At 41.9% G+C, this 14,918-nt stretch overlaps 2 protein-coding genes across 5 annotated transcripts in view; one reads left to right on the forward strand and one right to left on the reverse strand.

The window, feature by feature from the left end:
• Window positions 1-97: 97 nt before the first annotated feature.
• On the reverse strand, window positions 98-6,741 carry LOC121683957 (aldehyde dehydrogenase family 3 member A2-like). 2 transcript variants are annotated; one of them, XM_042063838.1, is made up of 11 exons: window positions 6,593-6,741; window positions 6,028-6,191; window positions 5,682-5,913; window positions 5,270-5,355; window positions 3,604-3,812; window positions 3,216-3,333; window positions 2,845-2,986; window positions 2,583-2,749; window positions 2,107-2,206; window positions 1,785-2,023; window positions 98-1,005 (listed from the first exon to the last, which is right to left on the reverse strand). In XM_042063838.1, the coding sequence occupies exons 2-11, from the start codon at window positions 6,187-6,189 to the stop codon at window positions 991-993; spliced, it is 1,470 nt and encodes a 489-aa protein (XP_041919772.1). In that variant the 5' UTR covers window positions 6,190-6,191; window positions 6,593-6,741; the 3' UTR covers window positions 98-990. The 2 variants fall into 2 exon arrangements, with proteins under 2 accessions (XP_041919772.1, XP_041919773.1); XM_042063839.1 differs by having other exon boundaries at window positions 6,610-6,723.
• A 2,719-nt stretch (window positions 6,742-9,460) lies between these two features.
• The window catches only part of ulk2 (unc-51 like autophagy activating kinase 2), a 32,143-nt gene continuing 26,685 nt past the window's right edge, over window positions 9,461-14,918 (forward strand). For 2 of the 3 annotated variants that reach the window (XM_042063280.1, XM_042063281.1), the window contains exons 1-3: window positions 9,461-10,732; window positions 13,078-13,170; window positions 13,280-13,321. In XM_042063280.1, the coding sequence (XP_041919214.1) occupies window positions 10,643-10,732; window positions 13,078-13,170; window positions 13,280-13,321 (225 nt within the window). In that variant the 5' untranslated portion in view covers window positions 9,461-10,642. Of the gene's footprint in view, window positions 10,737-13,077; window positions 13,171-13,279; window positions 13,322-14,918 lie in introns of all 3 variants that reach the window. The other variant, XM_042063282.1, reaches the window with a different exon arrangement.

A 14,918-nucleotide genomic window follows, 5' to 3' on the forward strand; every position in this document is an offset into this window, starting at 1 on the left:
CGGACGATTTGGGATGGTACTGCACGACATGATTCTCTGGTATTGAATTGCGATTGAATCACTGGGTTTCTCAGTAGCCTAATTACTACTCCAGACCAAACGTCATAAAACTTCCATTGTTTACTGAGTTATTTGCAACAGCGATACAAGGATTTCAGAAACCAGCATTGCACCCTGCCTAATGCAAAACAAAGTGAACCGTGTTCATCCAAAATGTATTTAAGTTAAACAAATCAAAACTGAATACCGTTAAGGCAAAACGGTATCTGATTACTGGTATTCATTGTGTTTCATTGACAACTTATAATTATTTTTAAAAACAAAGTACAAATGTTTTTAAAGTGTAAGGAGCAAAAATATATGAACAGAAATGTTTTATTGTATTGAAATGATTTGACCAAAATAAATAAAACGTCATTAATAATGTTACTAAATGTGAAATGATAACCAAATATCATTCATGAATGTGCAATGTAGTAGGCTACCTACATGTCCATGTAGACTCTAGAAATGTATAAATGACCTGATAGTAAAGATGATTTATAAAATGTGCAAATGCATGACTGACTGAACCAACATTTATGACTGTATTACATAACCTGAATTTGACACCAGTGTATATAGGGCACAGCTTTGTGTATTTCCCTCGTTGTCCAAGGGTGGCGCATAAAAGATATGACGTATCAGCACTGGACAGTTTGGGATGGTACTGCACGACATGATTCTCTGGTATTGAACTGCGGTTGAATCACTGTTCAGAGTGCAGTCACTACAGCTGAGTATGAGCTCTGACTGCCATACAAATATGCCTTTTGCTGTTGTCGTCAAGGTGCAGGGTTATTACACTGTTGGCCATCGGTCGGAGGGCATGTGTGATGACTGCTCTCTCATCTTATCTTCCTCTCATATACTGACGTCTTATTCTGTCCAAGGAAGATATGATAACTTCCACCGAAAGAACTGCAATCATTTATCAGGACTTCTGAGGCCTTATCTTAAAAACCTCTGTGAAAGGAAGAGACAGAATCAGACATTGTCATGAGATACTGACAATTAACCGGTTACAAACAAAAACACAGTTGAGAGTGCAGGCATACAAAATACATAGGTGATGTTTACAAAGGTAAGAGGTTATTTAAAACAAAAGCTCCATTTACTGCAGTGGCACTGTAGCATAGCGAGTAATTAAAGCTGGAAGATCATAGGCCTCTTTGTGCTTTGAATTCTTCAACAAGTAAATACATTGTTTGTGCAGAACAAAGGCATATCTGTTGGTGTTTTTCTGGATCAAAACACCGGAGAAGGGAATCGGCGACAGAGGAAAAGAGCTATTTAAATGATAAAAAACTATTTCAGAATAAAAAAGTATCCCAAGCACATTTTGAAGAGGCATCACAATTTTTATCTAAAACTAACAAGATAGCTAACAGCCAACATATTATCCTTGCAAACAACAGCACAGTTGGCACTGGTAAAAGCTGTTAATGGTAATATATTTGGCAGCATGGTTCCCAAAACCACATGGTGAATAACCAGGGTGACCAGTAAAAATGTAGGCATATGGTTCCTAACATGACCATGAACCATCATAATGAATTTGAGGATGAGACAGAAATGATACCTGCTTTATAAAAACAGACCTGAATAAGATTAATAGTGCCATGGATAAACAGCAATATGAACTGAAATAATGAACATTCTAGGCTGAAATCTAGCATGTGGAGAAAATCCTTTCAATCAAAGTTGAGAAGGCTGTTTCAGTTCACTTTTAAACTTGTGCTTACCTGGACTATAAACGCTGCTAAGACTGTAAGCACAGCCACCTTAGCCAACTGCCGCCACCGGCGCAGGTTGACCTGTCTCAGGAGGAAAAGCCGGGCCCACTGCAGCTTTTTGGTGGTGTGCGGTGGGTAGCGCATCTGGTTCACCCCCTCCATGTTCAGCTTCTTTATGAGACAGCTGCGGAGATGGCTCAGCTGATCAAAGGTGTATTTGCCATGGTAGCATCCAATGCCACTGTTGCCTGAAACATGATGGGTTTAAATCAGGGCAGATTAACGCTGTGACAATAACAGTCTGTGAATTGCACAAGGGGAATCTCCTCACCGACACCCCCAAATGGTAAGTCACTGATGGTGAAGTGCACCAGACAGTCATTGGCCAACAGAGCCCCGCTTGATGTTTCTGAAATCATTTGTCTAATCAGCTACAAGAAACAAACAACATTAATCAGGTGAATCAGGTTTATTAGTAAGAAACCTACATATAATGGGACTAATATGAGTGGCATAGAACTATGATAACATTAGTAAGGTGTGACACAGGCAACAAAGGTGTGGATTCCATAGAGCAAAAGATAAAGATTAGGAAGATACAGTCCTCCTGATTAAAGTACTAATAACGTAGACCCCAATGAGGAAACTGTTTTACTATTTAATTCACTTCTTCCGCATTATTGTCTAAGAACTACCTGTTTTTTTGTATTGCTGTTGGACTTCATGCATCAAGGTAATCAATAAAAAAAAGTTTTAACGTTACATTAAGTTTTGGTCTGTAAATTAGTATCGGACTTTCCACTCCACCTTATCGTTGGAGGAGAAAACGTAGAGCGCCAGAGGCTTCTCCCTCTGGTTGATGAAGGAGATGGCTTCCTCCATTCCGTCCACGGTAATGATGGGGAGCAGAGGCCCGAAGATCTCCTCCTGCATCACCTTGGAGTCTGCCGTCACCCCCTTCAAAACTGTGGGCGCTGATGTGAAGAAAAAACAATCAGATCCCTTCACTCTACACAGACTGGTATTATAATCATAGGTATGTGGTTAGGCAAGGGAGGGGTGCGAGTACCGATGTAGCACTGGGATTCGTCAGTGTCCCCTCCCACGGCCACAGAGCTGCCCTCCATCAGGGCCATCAGCCTCTTGAAGTGGCGCTGATTGATGATGCGTCCGTAGTCCGTGCAAGTCTTCGGGTCATCCGTATAAAATTCCTGGCAAGAGAAATCAGCCCATGAGAGCAAGAGAGAGAGAGAAAGAGAGAGAGCAAAAGAGAGTTCATTAATGAGTCAGACAATGAGAAAGTCCATTTACCAAATGCGAAATAAGTCAGCTATCAATGGGGCCTGACACTCAAGAAGATTTTGATGATTATTGAGAATGATGAGTCAACCGCCACCATGAATTAATTAATCCGTCATAAATTAGTGCTAATTCACTGACCTTTATGCATTTAGTGATCTCCTGAATTACACGGTCCTGGATGCCAGGCTCACAGAGGATGTAGTCGGGAGCAATGCAGGTCTGCCCACAGTTTACATATTTTCCCCAGGTGATTCGGCTGCCAAAGCACATAACAGCAACGTTCACATCATTTACAACCCAGATAAAACAAGAAAAAAAAAACATTTTTGATGAGCCCTTTTGAGTTATTGAGTATTTTATTTTATTTATTGTGATTATCAAATGGATTGACAAGATCTCCAGAACAGGGATATGTGGACAGATGTAGCACAAGCAAGATATAGAAGAAGAAGTTGAAATCTCTGTCGACACTAGAATAAGTGATAACCAAGTTTGTTATTTCAGCTTAATGTTTTACCACACTTACCGACAGGCAATGCTGAGGTCACAGTCTTTGTCGATGTAACAGGGGCTCTTCCCTCCCAGCTCCAGGGTGACGGGGGTGAGGTGGCGCGCGGCCGCCTCCATCACCAGCTTCCCCACAGTGCTGTTTCCCGTGTAGAAGACGTGGTCAAACCGCTGCTCCAGCAGCTCCTGGGTCTCAGGGACGCCTCCCAACACCACGGGATACATCTCCTAGTGGGTGAGCACATTCATTTGTTCGGAAACTGATGCCCCTTTCAGCCTAGCGTCCTGATCTGGACCAGGGTTATTTGACCAAGGCATAGTCACTGTTTAATCCATTCAGACAAAACCATGTCTTGTCAATTCAGATTGGACCCGAGTTGTAACTGGGATAACATTCGGTCTGCATATTTAGTTTTTCAGTATTCGTATTTCATGAATGAGATGCATTAGAGAACACCCGGCAGCAGCGTAAAACAAAAACTGCCTACCTCAAGTCCCTAACCTGCTGTGCATGAAAAACGTGGTAGTAAGAGTGTATGAAGGTAATAGTACCTGGGATGAAAGACCAGACCGAATGTCAGCTACAAGCTCTGACAAACCGTGATGACCATTCACCTTGTCATAAAATTACACCAGTGAGACAGTCCGGGAAAAACACCCTGTGCAAATCAGGATGGCCGCCTTTGCTCACCAGAGCTGTCTAAAAGCTTAATGAGTCAATGCTCCCTCCAGTGGATGAGATTGGAATCTAGCAGTGCAATGTCTCATCTACTGTGCACCTATCCTAACAGATGTCTTTTTCCATGATTCAAAGGCGCTGTTGTATGTAAATTGAAATACTCCTACAGCTTTGTGTCCATCCTCAGGTTTTACAGTAGTTTAATCAGGCAAACAATGAGGTTCAAATTCTGCATTTTGCATTCACAACACTTATGCATTAGCAATAGGGCTGCACGATTTGGGGAAAATATCGCATTGCACTTTTTCTGACAGATATTGCGATTTGCAAAATGATTTCAGATCAATATTCCAAATGTCTCTTTAAAGTGACAGGCACTCAATTAGACCTATACACTACTGAACTTTATTGAATGCTACCTCTGACTAAGAATGCATTACTTTGCACTTGTATAGTCTTTTATTTTGGAATTTTAAGAGCAATAAACATATATTGCAATGTTAAGGAATTTATGTTTTTTCATTTAGATATGTAAATCAACATGTATAAATTGCTATTAGTCAATTAATGGGGAGATAATCGATAATCGAATCGAACTGAAAAAATGAATCGTTAGACAGGCACACATTACCTGGGTTGAGCTTTTAATACTAAAAATCAACATGGGTTTAACTCTGGCCAGACACCGCTATAAAATTGTCCTGCTGTAATAAGATACACCATGGCAAATATTGAACTAGATAATACTTTACTGCTCAAAAAAATTAAGGGAACACTTCAATCATACACTGGATAGGTACTCTTACACTGTTTGGTTCTGAGCACAAGTAAAACTTTTGAGGCGAGTGTTTTATTTTGCAAGAACTGTCAGACATTCTGTGAATGTAGTTTGAGAATGGAGAAAAGGGTGGAAGGTTTCAAAAAATGTGTTTGAACAATTGTGGAAAACTGTAAGTGTTCCCTTATTTTTTTGAGCAGTGTAGTTCATAGTGGAGGTGGGTTTTACCTTGTCCAGATAAAGAGACAGAAGCTCCTCCATGACTTTGGCTGTGTGAGAGCTCACCTCTGACGGCTTCACAACAGCAGCATTGCCTGAGGACATATGACAGTCACCAGATTAAGATAAAAATTAATCCCTGTAAGGAATAGGTAAACTAGGAGACAAAACACCATTACATGATCATAGCAGAAGCTTCAAATCTACATTACAATGACACAAAACACATTTTGGTGTGGACGCTTTTGAAAAGCTATCCCGCTGAGGCCAACACATAACAAGGGCACCTTGCTTTGTTCCAGTATTTACACATATCATTAGGGAGGAGGAGTGATGTGAAGGAGAAGTGCCAAAAAAGGCTTGCTAGGGAATGTGAAGGAGTGGCACAACTGGGATTAGTGGCATTCTCCGAGCAACACACCTGCAGCAATCGCGCCAATGAGGGGCTGAAGAGTGACTGCCCACGGATAGTTCCACGCTCCGATGATGAGCACCACACCCAGCGGCTCAGGCTGGATGAACACCTCATCCGAGATGGTGAGGAGGTTCTTCTCCACGGGTCGAGGGGCCGCCCATTCCGCCAACCGGTCCACTGCCAGGTTGATCTCCCCCTCTAGTCCGATCATCTCATACAGCTGTGTGCCATTTTCACTCTACATAGGCCAGTGGGGGTGCAGTAGAAAATGCATCAGGGGACCAGCAATGCACAGCATACATAGATTACTGTATTTATTTGCAACCTGGACTTCTACATAGGCACCACCTACCTTATAGAGATCATTCTTGAGAGCCTCAACAATGTCTTTTTGCCTCTCTGAGATGAGCCGGTGAAGGTTTTTGAGCTGGGTTATTCTGTAAGACAGGTCTTTAGACCTCCCTGTTTGGAAGGCCTGCCTGGCTTGTTCAACGGCCTGCTGCTGGCACGACATTCCTGACAAGAAGAGGCATGACAGATAGCCACAGACGGAGTCATTATCTACTGATTAGATTTTTTTTAAAAAGGGCAGACGATATTCCTAGAAGAAAAAATGTTATACTTCATCATCATACTGTACAACAACCGACGAAAACCATTGTTGTCCTGTCCTGTTAGAGAGCACAGATATGAGTTTGTCTTCCATTTGGCCCGTAGCTACTGTTTCTGCATCCAGGGTTAAGCATCGTGCACTGTTGAACACCGCTGCAATAAACACTTATAGCTTTTTAATATTAACGTTAGACTAACCAACTTATGTTTCTCTGTTTTCGTAATGAAGAAAGATATGTTGAAAATCGTATAATACATCGACATTCATGAAACATAGCCTAGCCTACAAGAAGCTCGACACTTACCAAACAGGAAATATTACCTAATCACATAGGTGTTTGGTCTAAAAAAATCCTTTGGATAGCCCTGTGTGACAGTGATGGCTGGCTGGAGTCGACATCAACAGCTCTCTGAGTCTGTGTTATGGTTTTGAGCCGACTAAACGTCAGTAGCTTAGTCTAGGCCTACTCTACCGCCGCCTGTCGTGTCGGAATCGCAACGGCCGCATGTCACTGATATTTCATTTCCTGTGTTTACTCAGGAGCAGCTGAGGCCTCTGTCTGGCCTTGAGCTTGGGCTTGGGGAAATGACAGGGCAATTCAGTCAGACACAAAATTGAGTGTTATGCTGGAAGAAAGAAAGAAAAAAGAAAGAAAGATTATTACAATCTTTCCCTTTAATCAAGACCACCAATCCATGGTGAAGTGTGTTTATTTGTGGATATCAGTGGGGTGGTCCTTTAGGGTAGCCTGAGTGAACCTAGACCCTGTTCATCTGGGTTCACCCACACTACCTTTGGGGATGAAGTGTTAGTGAAAAATGTAAAACCACATGGCAGCATTTCAGTAGTTGTAATAACTCTGCTAGTTCTATTATTTACCGTACATTTGTTCAGAGTAGGGGTCTGCTCTAGCCTTTTCCCCCTTTCTCCCAGTTATTTAAAAGATAGAATCTATAATAAGAACAACAACAACATAACATCATAATAACCTCAACAATAATGATAATAATAACAACATTATTATTGTTATTGTTATTATTATTGTTATTATTATTGTTATTTTTTTTTTTTTTTTTTTTTTACCAAATCATTTATATTGTTATACAAAATGTTGCCCATTTTCACCTTTTTGAGTAATGTATTGCCACCAGATGGCGCAAGACAGCTTGTCTTGCCAGAGGAAACCATCTTATGTGCTGTGTAGTGAACTGACAGTTAGTCTATTAGGCCAACAGTTGTCAATACTCTTAATATTGACCAAGTTGTCAGGACCATATGATCACACAATCTACGACTACGGCAAATAATACGGCAACTACGGCAAATACATTACAGTGTGGGTCATCCCATCATCGCGACGTCGAGTAAGAGTATTCTAGACGTTTTATTGGACTGCAAAATGCATCGGTCCATGTTGGTGTAATCGGACCGTCTCGCCTGTGCCTGTTTTTGTTTATGTGCAATAGAACCTACGGCAAATAATATCTGATCAGATTAAATTTGTTCAAATGAGATATTACCAGAGTAGACAAGACTGATAGATTGTCCAAGCCTACAATTATTGTCATTAAAGGAACCATATGTAAGATTGTGGCCAAAACTGGTACTGCAATCACTTTCAAAATACTGAAGAGCGATGTATCCCCTCCCCCTCCCCCCTGACTCGAGGTTGCCAACACTGATGGCGAAACACTACTGACTTCGTGATTAGTAGATAGGTGGAGGGTGGCGCATCAGGCCAAAACACAACATGACAATTACAAAACACAACATCAACATCAGTTGAGGGCTGCAACTTCACTTTTTAAATGAACATATCCTGGCCGGACTGCTGTTGTCAGTGATATAAGTATTTGAAATGAACATGATTTCTTAATGTCTAGTGACATATCAGGGCCATTTTATGATTAATTGAAATATTTTTCTTACATACGGTTCCTTTAATGTGCATTCCTCAACATGCTCTGTATCCTACATAGGACCTAGGTTGGGTTCTGTCTTTGTTCTTATATAGTCTTCTTTGCCTATTCCCAGTTCATGTAGCCTTTTCTGGTCAGAACTGGCATAACTGGGTGCCCTGAGTTAGGTTACTAGATTAGATTAGATTAGATTCTTTATTGTCATTGCGCAGAGTACAAGTACAAAGACAACGAAATGCAGTTTGCCTCTAACCAGAAGTGCAAAAAAGCAGAAAAGTGCAATGTGATATACAAAGTATAAACAGGTGGTGCATAGACAGGGCAGGATATATAGTGTAGACAGTAGTATACAGTTGGTTTACAGAAAGTGGTTTATAGTCATATAAATGAAATAAATATGTGCAGTGTATTAGCAGTAGCCTAACCTTATAAGAGCAGACTATAAATGTGGCTAGGAGTATGAATAACATGTACAGATATGTGCAGTGTAGTAGCAGTAACATTATAAGAATAATATATATCAGTGTAACAGAATATATTATAAGAAAAAGGGAATAAATATGGATATTCAGTATGAACCATATAGACAGATATATGTACAGTTTGTACAGCTATGTGCAGTGTGGTAATAGTACTAGTGTAGTGCAGAAACAGTAACATTGTAAGAGTAGTAAGAATAAGTGTAGGATGAGGAGCAGTAGAATATGGCTATATATAAGTGTAATATACTAAATATGTACTAAAGATTTCTTGTACAGGCTAGGGCTATGGCCAGAGCACAGAATATGGTTGGTTATAGCCAACAGGCGTTAATTACCTTCTGTTCACACATAAACCAAAGTCAGGCAACAGATCCTCTTATGCATTTAGTGCAAAAAGCTTGAGACTGTTTTATTTGCATATGCACCACAATTAATTGTTGTTTTCCCTCCCTTCTCTTTTCAATTGTATGATCTAATTTTGGTAGTATCTCTGTTAAGGCCTACTTCATATTCAGGTCTACTCTACTAGCCTACCCTAGCCTATAATTAAAAGAAACAAAATTCATGTCAAACTGTATGTTAAGATTAACGTGATCATTAATGTGTGTTTATTTATAGCCCTATATAGCTTCAGCGGTTTATTATAAAATAAATGAAAAAATAAATAAAAAATAAACTGCAATTTCGTCATACTGGGGACTACATTTCCTTGCGGAAGGAGCACCACAGCCCTCGCGGAAGAAGAAACATTTAAAGAGAAGTCCACACACTACGGCAGTGACATTGTATTGCTGCACCGAGGGAAGTGGTCTGTACGAACATGATACAGATCCAAACGTGACAGAAACGTGTTTAACATCCTCGGCTGGAGCACAACATTTGCAAAGAAATCGACTGCTACACGGGAAATAGCAAGCTAATCTGGCTAATGTTAGCTGAACCATCGTAACACACAGCGGTCCCTTTCTCAAGTGGACCTCTGGAGCTGCTGACAAGAATATTCAAAGAAGAATATATCGAAGAGATGGTCCAGTTTTGGGATTAAAAAGAAGATTGTCACGTGGACGCCACAGTTCCATTGAGAAAACAGACTCTTCTTCATAGAACGTCTTAGCCTACTAATGGGAAAGATAAGAATGAGAAGACCGATTTGTCATTGTGACAACCTTACTTCCATTCTTCGACGATCCTGAGTAGCCTACCCTTGTATTCTAATCTCGATTGCTGACGGGATAGAATATTATACGCTAGATATACCTGAAAATCGTAAAGAATTTCAACCACACGCCTTGTTTGTTTGTTAGCGAGCACCTTAAGGTAGCTACTATATTAGCCTGATAGCAAAATATGTCAGTTGGCTTTGCCAGATAACTAGAGACAGTGGTGTTTTGTTTGCAAATCAGGAATACGAACTAAAACCATGTAGTTTGTCAGTTGCCATACGAGGGCCATTGACACAATAAAATGTTAGCTTTCCTTGGTGACTTGATTACGAGCTAATTGTGTCATGAAATGACAGCTGGACGCTGCCCATTATGTCACCTTGATTGACAAGCATGAATATCAGTAGGTAGTGTATCGCTACATAACAAGCCAAGGTGCTGGTAAGAAACGGAGCATCGCTAGCATAGCAATGATACATTACAGTGTGGGTCATCCCATCATCGCGACGTCGAGTAAGAGTATTCTAGACGTTTTATTGGACTGCAAAATGCATCGGTCCATGTTGGTGTAATCGGACCGTCTCGGCTGTGCCTGTTTTTGTTTATGTGCAATAGAACCTGTCTGCGGTGTGAATTATTTTAAAATGATATTGAGATTGGAAGTCTTAGATTCAGAATAGAGTAGAATATCTTTTCGTTCAATGGCCAAATAATATGTTAGCTCAGTGGTAACCGAGCAGCCAAGCATCATCATCTATAACGTGCTTATTTATTCGGACACTGACTAAACATGGAGACGGTGGGAGACTTTGAATATAGTAGGAAGGACCTAGTTGGACATGGAGCTTTTGCTGTCGTTTTCAAAGGACGACATAAAAAAGTAAGTTATTTTGTCCCTTCTTATTATAGACTAACCTACATTTTCTTTGCATGTTAAGCCTGATCTGAGGTTTTGTGCACACAGCAGACGCAATGCATGTATGCATGATGTATATTGGTTAAAAAAAATCTGCATGCACTGTTATCTGCAATATCACGAGCCTTTGGTCAATAAAAAAAATGTGACTGTAGCTATTGACAATTCCACATGTATTACACAACCCCTGCAGAAACCAACTAATTTCAAAACAAATACTTAAAAGCACAGGGTATACCTGAACCGCGTTATCAGCATGCAATCACTATGTACGACAGAGTCTATGTTAGACACATATTTTAGTATGCATCTTGCAGAAAAGGAGACACACGAGCCATTCATTCATAAAGCTGTGACTCAAATACCATTCGGCCCAGCTCGGTGACGTAGAGGCTTGTCTGCTTGTTTACCTCTATCTTGGGTGGAGGTTCTCTGTTGTCATATTCTGACTTCATCATTTATATTCTGCAGCCAGAATTTGTAATCTGAAATGTTTTTTAAAATAAATGATATTATTCATGTTATCTATTATCTCCTAAAAATGCAGCAGTTAGCAATCATTATGTTTCACCATGTCTATCTTGGACAAGATTCTTGGGTATAATAAATATGATAGTTTTGGCAGGAGAAATAATCTTTATAGGCCAATTCATCAGTATTCAGGTGATTGTAGGCTAGTCCATTTGTGCTGCTGTTGCAATTGGCAAAAGACCCATTCTCTTTGCACACAGACCTGAATTGAGAGTAGCCTAGATTGGAGTCTGATACTCTTGGGTGAATGCAGTTGGCGTAATACAAAACCTGTTTATCAAGCTGACCCTGATAATTGATGATAGATGATTCCTTGCCTGGGTATGATATTTTAGAATGCTTAATTTAAAATAGATCATAGAGGTGATGTGATGTTTTAGACATCCAACCTCCCATACAACCAGTTTCTCTCCTATTAGACTCATTAGGCTTCTGGCATTGTTGTGCTATAGGTGTGTGTGTGTGTGTATTGCTTCATGCCTATGAGCAAACCTGAACCCAGCATGTGATGAGGTGTATTTATAAACATTGCATCTGTAGAGTGTTTATTTATAGGATTATTTCCACTGAAGAGGGAGATGATTGGTGCATGTAAAGGCTGACTGATGGCCACATACTTACACCAGGTGACTAAGAGGGCAAGACAACTTCTCAGTGCGGCTTAGGGAATATGACATCATTTTCTATTTCCATATAGATGAGTGTATGTCAGATGTAGACCACGCGTCCGTTATCCAGAAGGGTTGAAAGGCTTGGCGTAGCCTATGCTGTATCACTGGTTGGTTAATGGTCCTGTCCTGGTGAAAATAGCACACTGACGCAGTCTGAAACAGTAGTGATTCAGTCTGATATCATGGCTTCGTTCTCCTCATAAAACAATATCTGCTCATCTTTGGTCTGTGCCAAGTCCCTCTTAGTGTTGTTCCCATTTTAGCTGATGAGATGTAGACCCCCAACCTTCCCAACCTCCACTTCTCAACCCAGCTGGAAGGGGGTCATTCTTTTTTTTTCTCCTTTTTTCTTTTTGTTTGAATGTTGTACTGCGCTGCTGTGCCCTGTCACGCTTGGCTAGGCAGGCTCGGGTGGAGATGGTATGGATATTGCCACTCTTGCATGCTCTGTGTGTGTGCGTGTGTATGCGTGTGTGCGTGTGCGTGTGCCGGGCTGTGCACCGAGAGTGTGCCGCAAGAACATCTCCTATTAACCTAGATTTAGCTGAAAAGCAGACCTCTATTCATAGATTTTTTGCACCGAGGCTCCACTTCTCAAGCTTAACTCATGCTCCCATTATCTGCATACAGCCGCTCTGCTTTATGGAAGGCCTCCTCTCCTCAACCTGTTACTATTCAGGTGGCGTTGCCGTTGCTCAAGGGCTAAAGACCAATTTATCATTTCGGTTTTGAAGTAATGCCCTTAGTGAGATGGCACGCTCCTAACAGATGTAGCCCGACAAAGATCTGTGTGAGCCGGAGAATATCTTGTTGCTTTGTGCGTGCCTGGGATGTCTCTCATTGAGGGAATTGAAAATTAGGCCGATTTGGCTGAGAGATCCTGCCTACATATGCCCAATGATCTCCCTCTGTTTTTGCATGCCTGACTCCATTCACATGTTAAATAGAAGACACTGCAATCGTGGTCACACAACACACATTTAAAAAAACAATCTATTCACAAAGTTAATGCCTGTGCTTCGCTCATCCACATCCTTTTAAAATGTTTGAGTGGAAAGAATCAGATGAGTGATATTAATGGACCTTGTATTCCTTCGATCTTTGCAGAAGACTGACTGGGAAGTTGCCATCAAGAGCATTAACAAGAAGAATCTCAGCAAGTCTCAGATTCTGCTTGGCAAGGAGATAAAAATTTTGAAGGTACTTGTTTGCAATGTATTTAAGGATTTCTTAACACACAATGCACTGTGTTATATTGTTAGCCTAGATTTGTACCAATACCAATAAGTCTGTGTGTTGTTTTTTTCAGGAGCTTCAGCATGAAAACATTGTTGCCCTTTATGATGTCCAGGTAAGGAGCCCTTTTTTCCTGAATTTTGAGCCTTGTTTCTGTTTTACACCCATGGCATTGTAGCAAGACGGTGGCCAACCTGTCATTGACTTTTGAAATCAACACAGACTAAATGGCAGATTGTGATACACATTTGCACGTTATGCAAAAACCAGGACTGACAGTGCACACCCACTTCACATCTATAGAATCTATAGAAGGCAGGCACACACACACGTACACACACACATACACACATACACACACACACACGATGGCACATGACTCTGCCTACAGCATGGCCCTTTGTGTACAGACTGAGCTCTTTCACTAGCAGCAGCACCTGTCTTCAGTTGGATAAGGGAAATGTGGGTGGCTGTGGAGGGGGGGGCATCTGACTCCCAACATGACTGGAGCAGCCGTGTTAAGGTGAGGCTGGAGGATGTTGGCTGTCTGCCAGGAATGCGACCTTGCTGATAGTGTTACTTATAGCCCCGGCTGACGTCTTTCCCTGAGCGAGAGAGAGAGCGCGAGAGAGAGAGAGAGAGATGCTTTTGAGTGGCCTGCCTCCACTCCTCTTCTCATAAGCGTGGGTTTGATTGTCCTCAGGGTTACATTTACACCCCCCACCCCTGCCCGTCCGCCTTTTTCTTTCTCCTTTTCTCTTTCCTTGAGTCCTTTCAGTCGCATTGTGGGGGCTGAGGGAATGATGATGATGAAATGAAGAAAGCACAAAGTAGGCCACGGGTCCAGCCTGCATTTGAAAGGATGGCTCTGGAGTGGCCTGCGGTGCCCACACAGCTTGCTGTTTCCTGGCTTTACGTAAGCCTCCCACCACCACCACCACCACACCACGGCCCAGCCCTGCACCGCCGCTCTGATGTGTTCCTGCCTCTCGCTCTGCTCAGGGCCTGCGAGAGGCCGCCTGCATTAGCATTCCCGTCAGGCCACCCCACTGAGATTCATCATTTATCTTCTTTGCCTCAGTTTGGCTACTAAAAAAAAACCTCAAATCAGAATAACGCTGCAGAATGCCAAATCAGAATGCCAGCTGTAGCCTCCGATAGCATGACCCTTTAGGCAGTTACCTCTGAGGACTGAAGCCTGTGTTGAAGTGTGTGCTCACTGCTCTAATTAAAATGCAAGCCTGTCCTATAGACAAAAAAAGGTTTGTCTTTTGCACTGAGCACCCCACCTCCACCAGTAGCAGCACCACCAGCTGTATTGTTTGGCTTAGGGACAGCAGGCTTTAAATAATCTGCAGCTGAACTAAAGCCTTTGGGGAGGGGGAGCTGGGTGGCTCCATCACTGCTGAAAGGCTTCACTTTTGGAGGGCTGTCCTCTCTGGTGCTCAGGCTCTGCACCTGGCCCACTTTGTGTGTCGTCCACAGGCCGCCGGTGCAGGGTGTGGGCTCGTTAGAAATGGAGAAGTGGTTGGCTGGCTGGTGGTGGTGGTGGTGGTGGTGGTGGTGGTTGTGTAGACCTGAACACCATCTGGTTGTTGCTGCTAAGCATGCCGGCTCATGTAACTGTTTGCAGGGCCATAAATGCTTCAACTTGTCCTGCTCTCAGACTTAGTGGCAGTTTAGTGGCAGTGTTCTGTACCTGTACGTTTACA

The sequence above is a fragment of the Alosa sapidissima genome, chromosome 15 (assembly GCF_018492685.1).
Source record: "Alosa sapidissima isolate fAloSap1 chromosome 15, fAloSap1.pri, whole genome shotgun sequence".
Taxonomy (NCBI): domain Eukaryota; kingdom Metazoa; phylum Chordata; class Actinopteri; order Clupeiformes; family Clupeidae; genus Alosa; species Alosa sapidissima.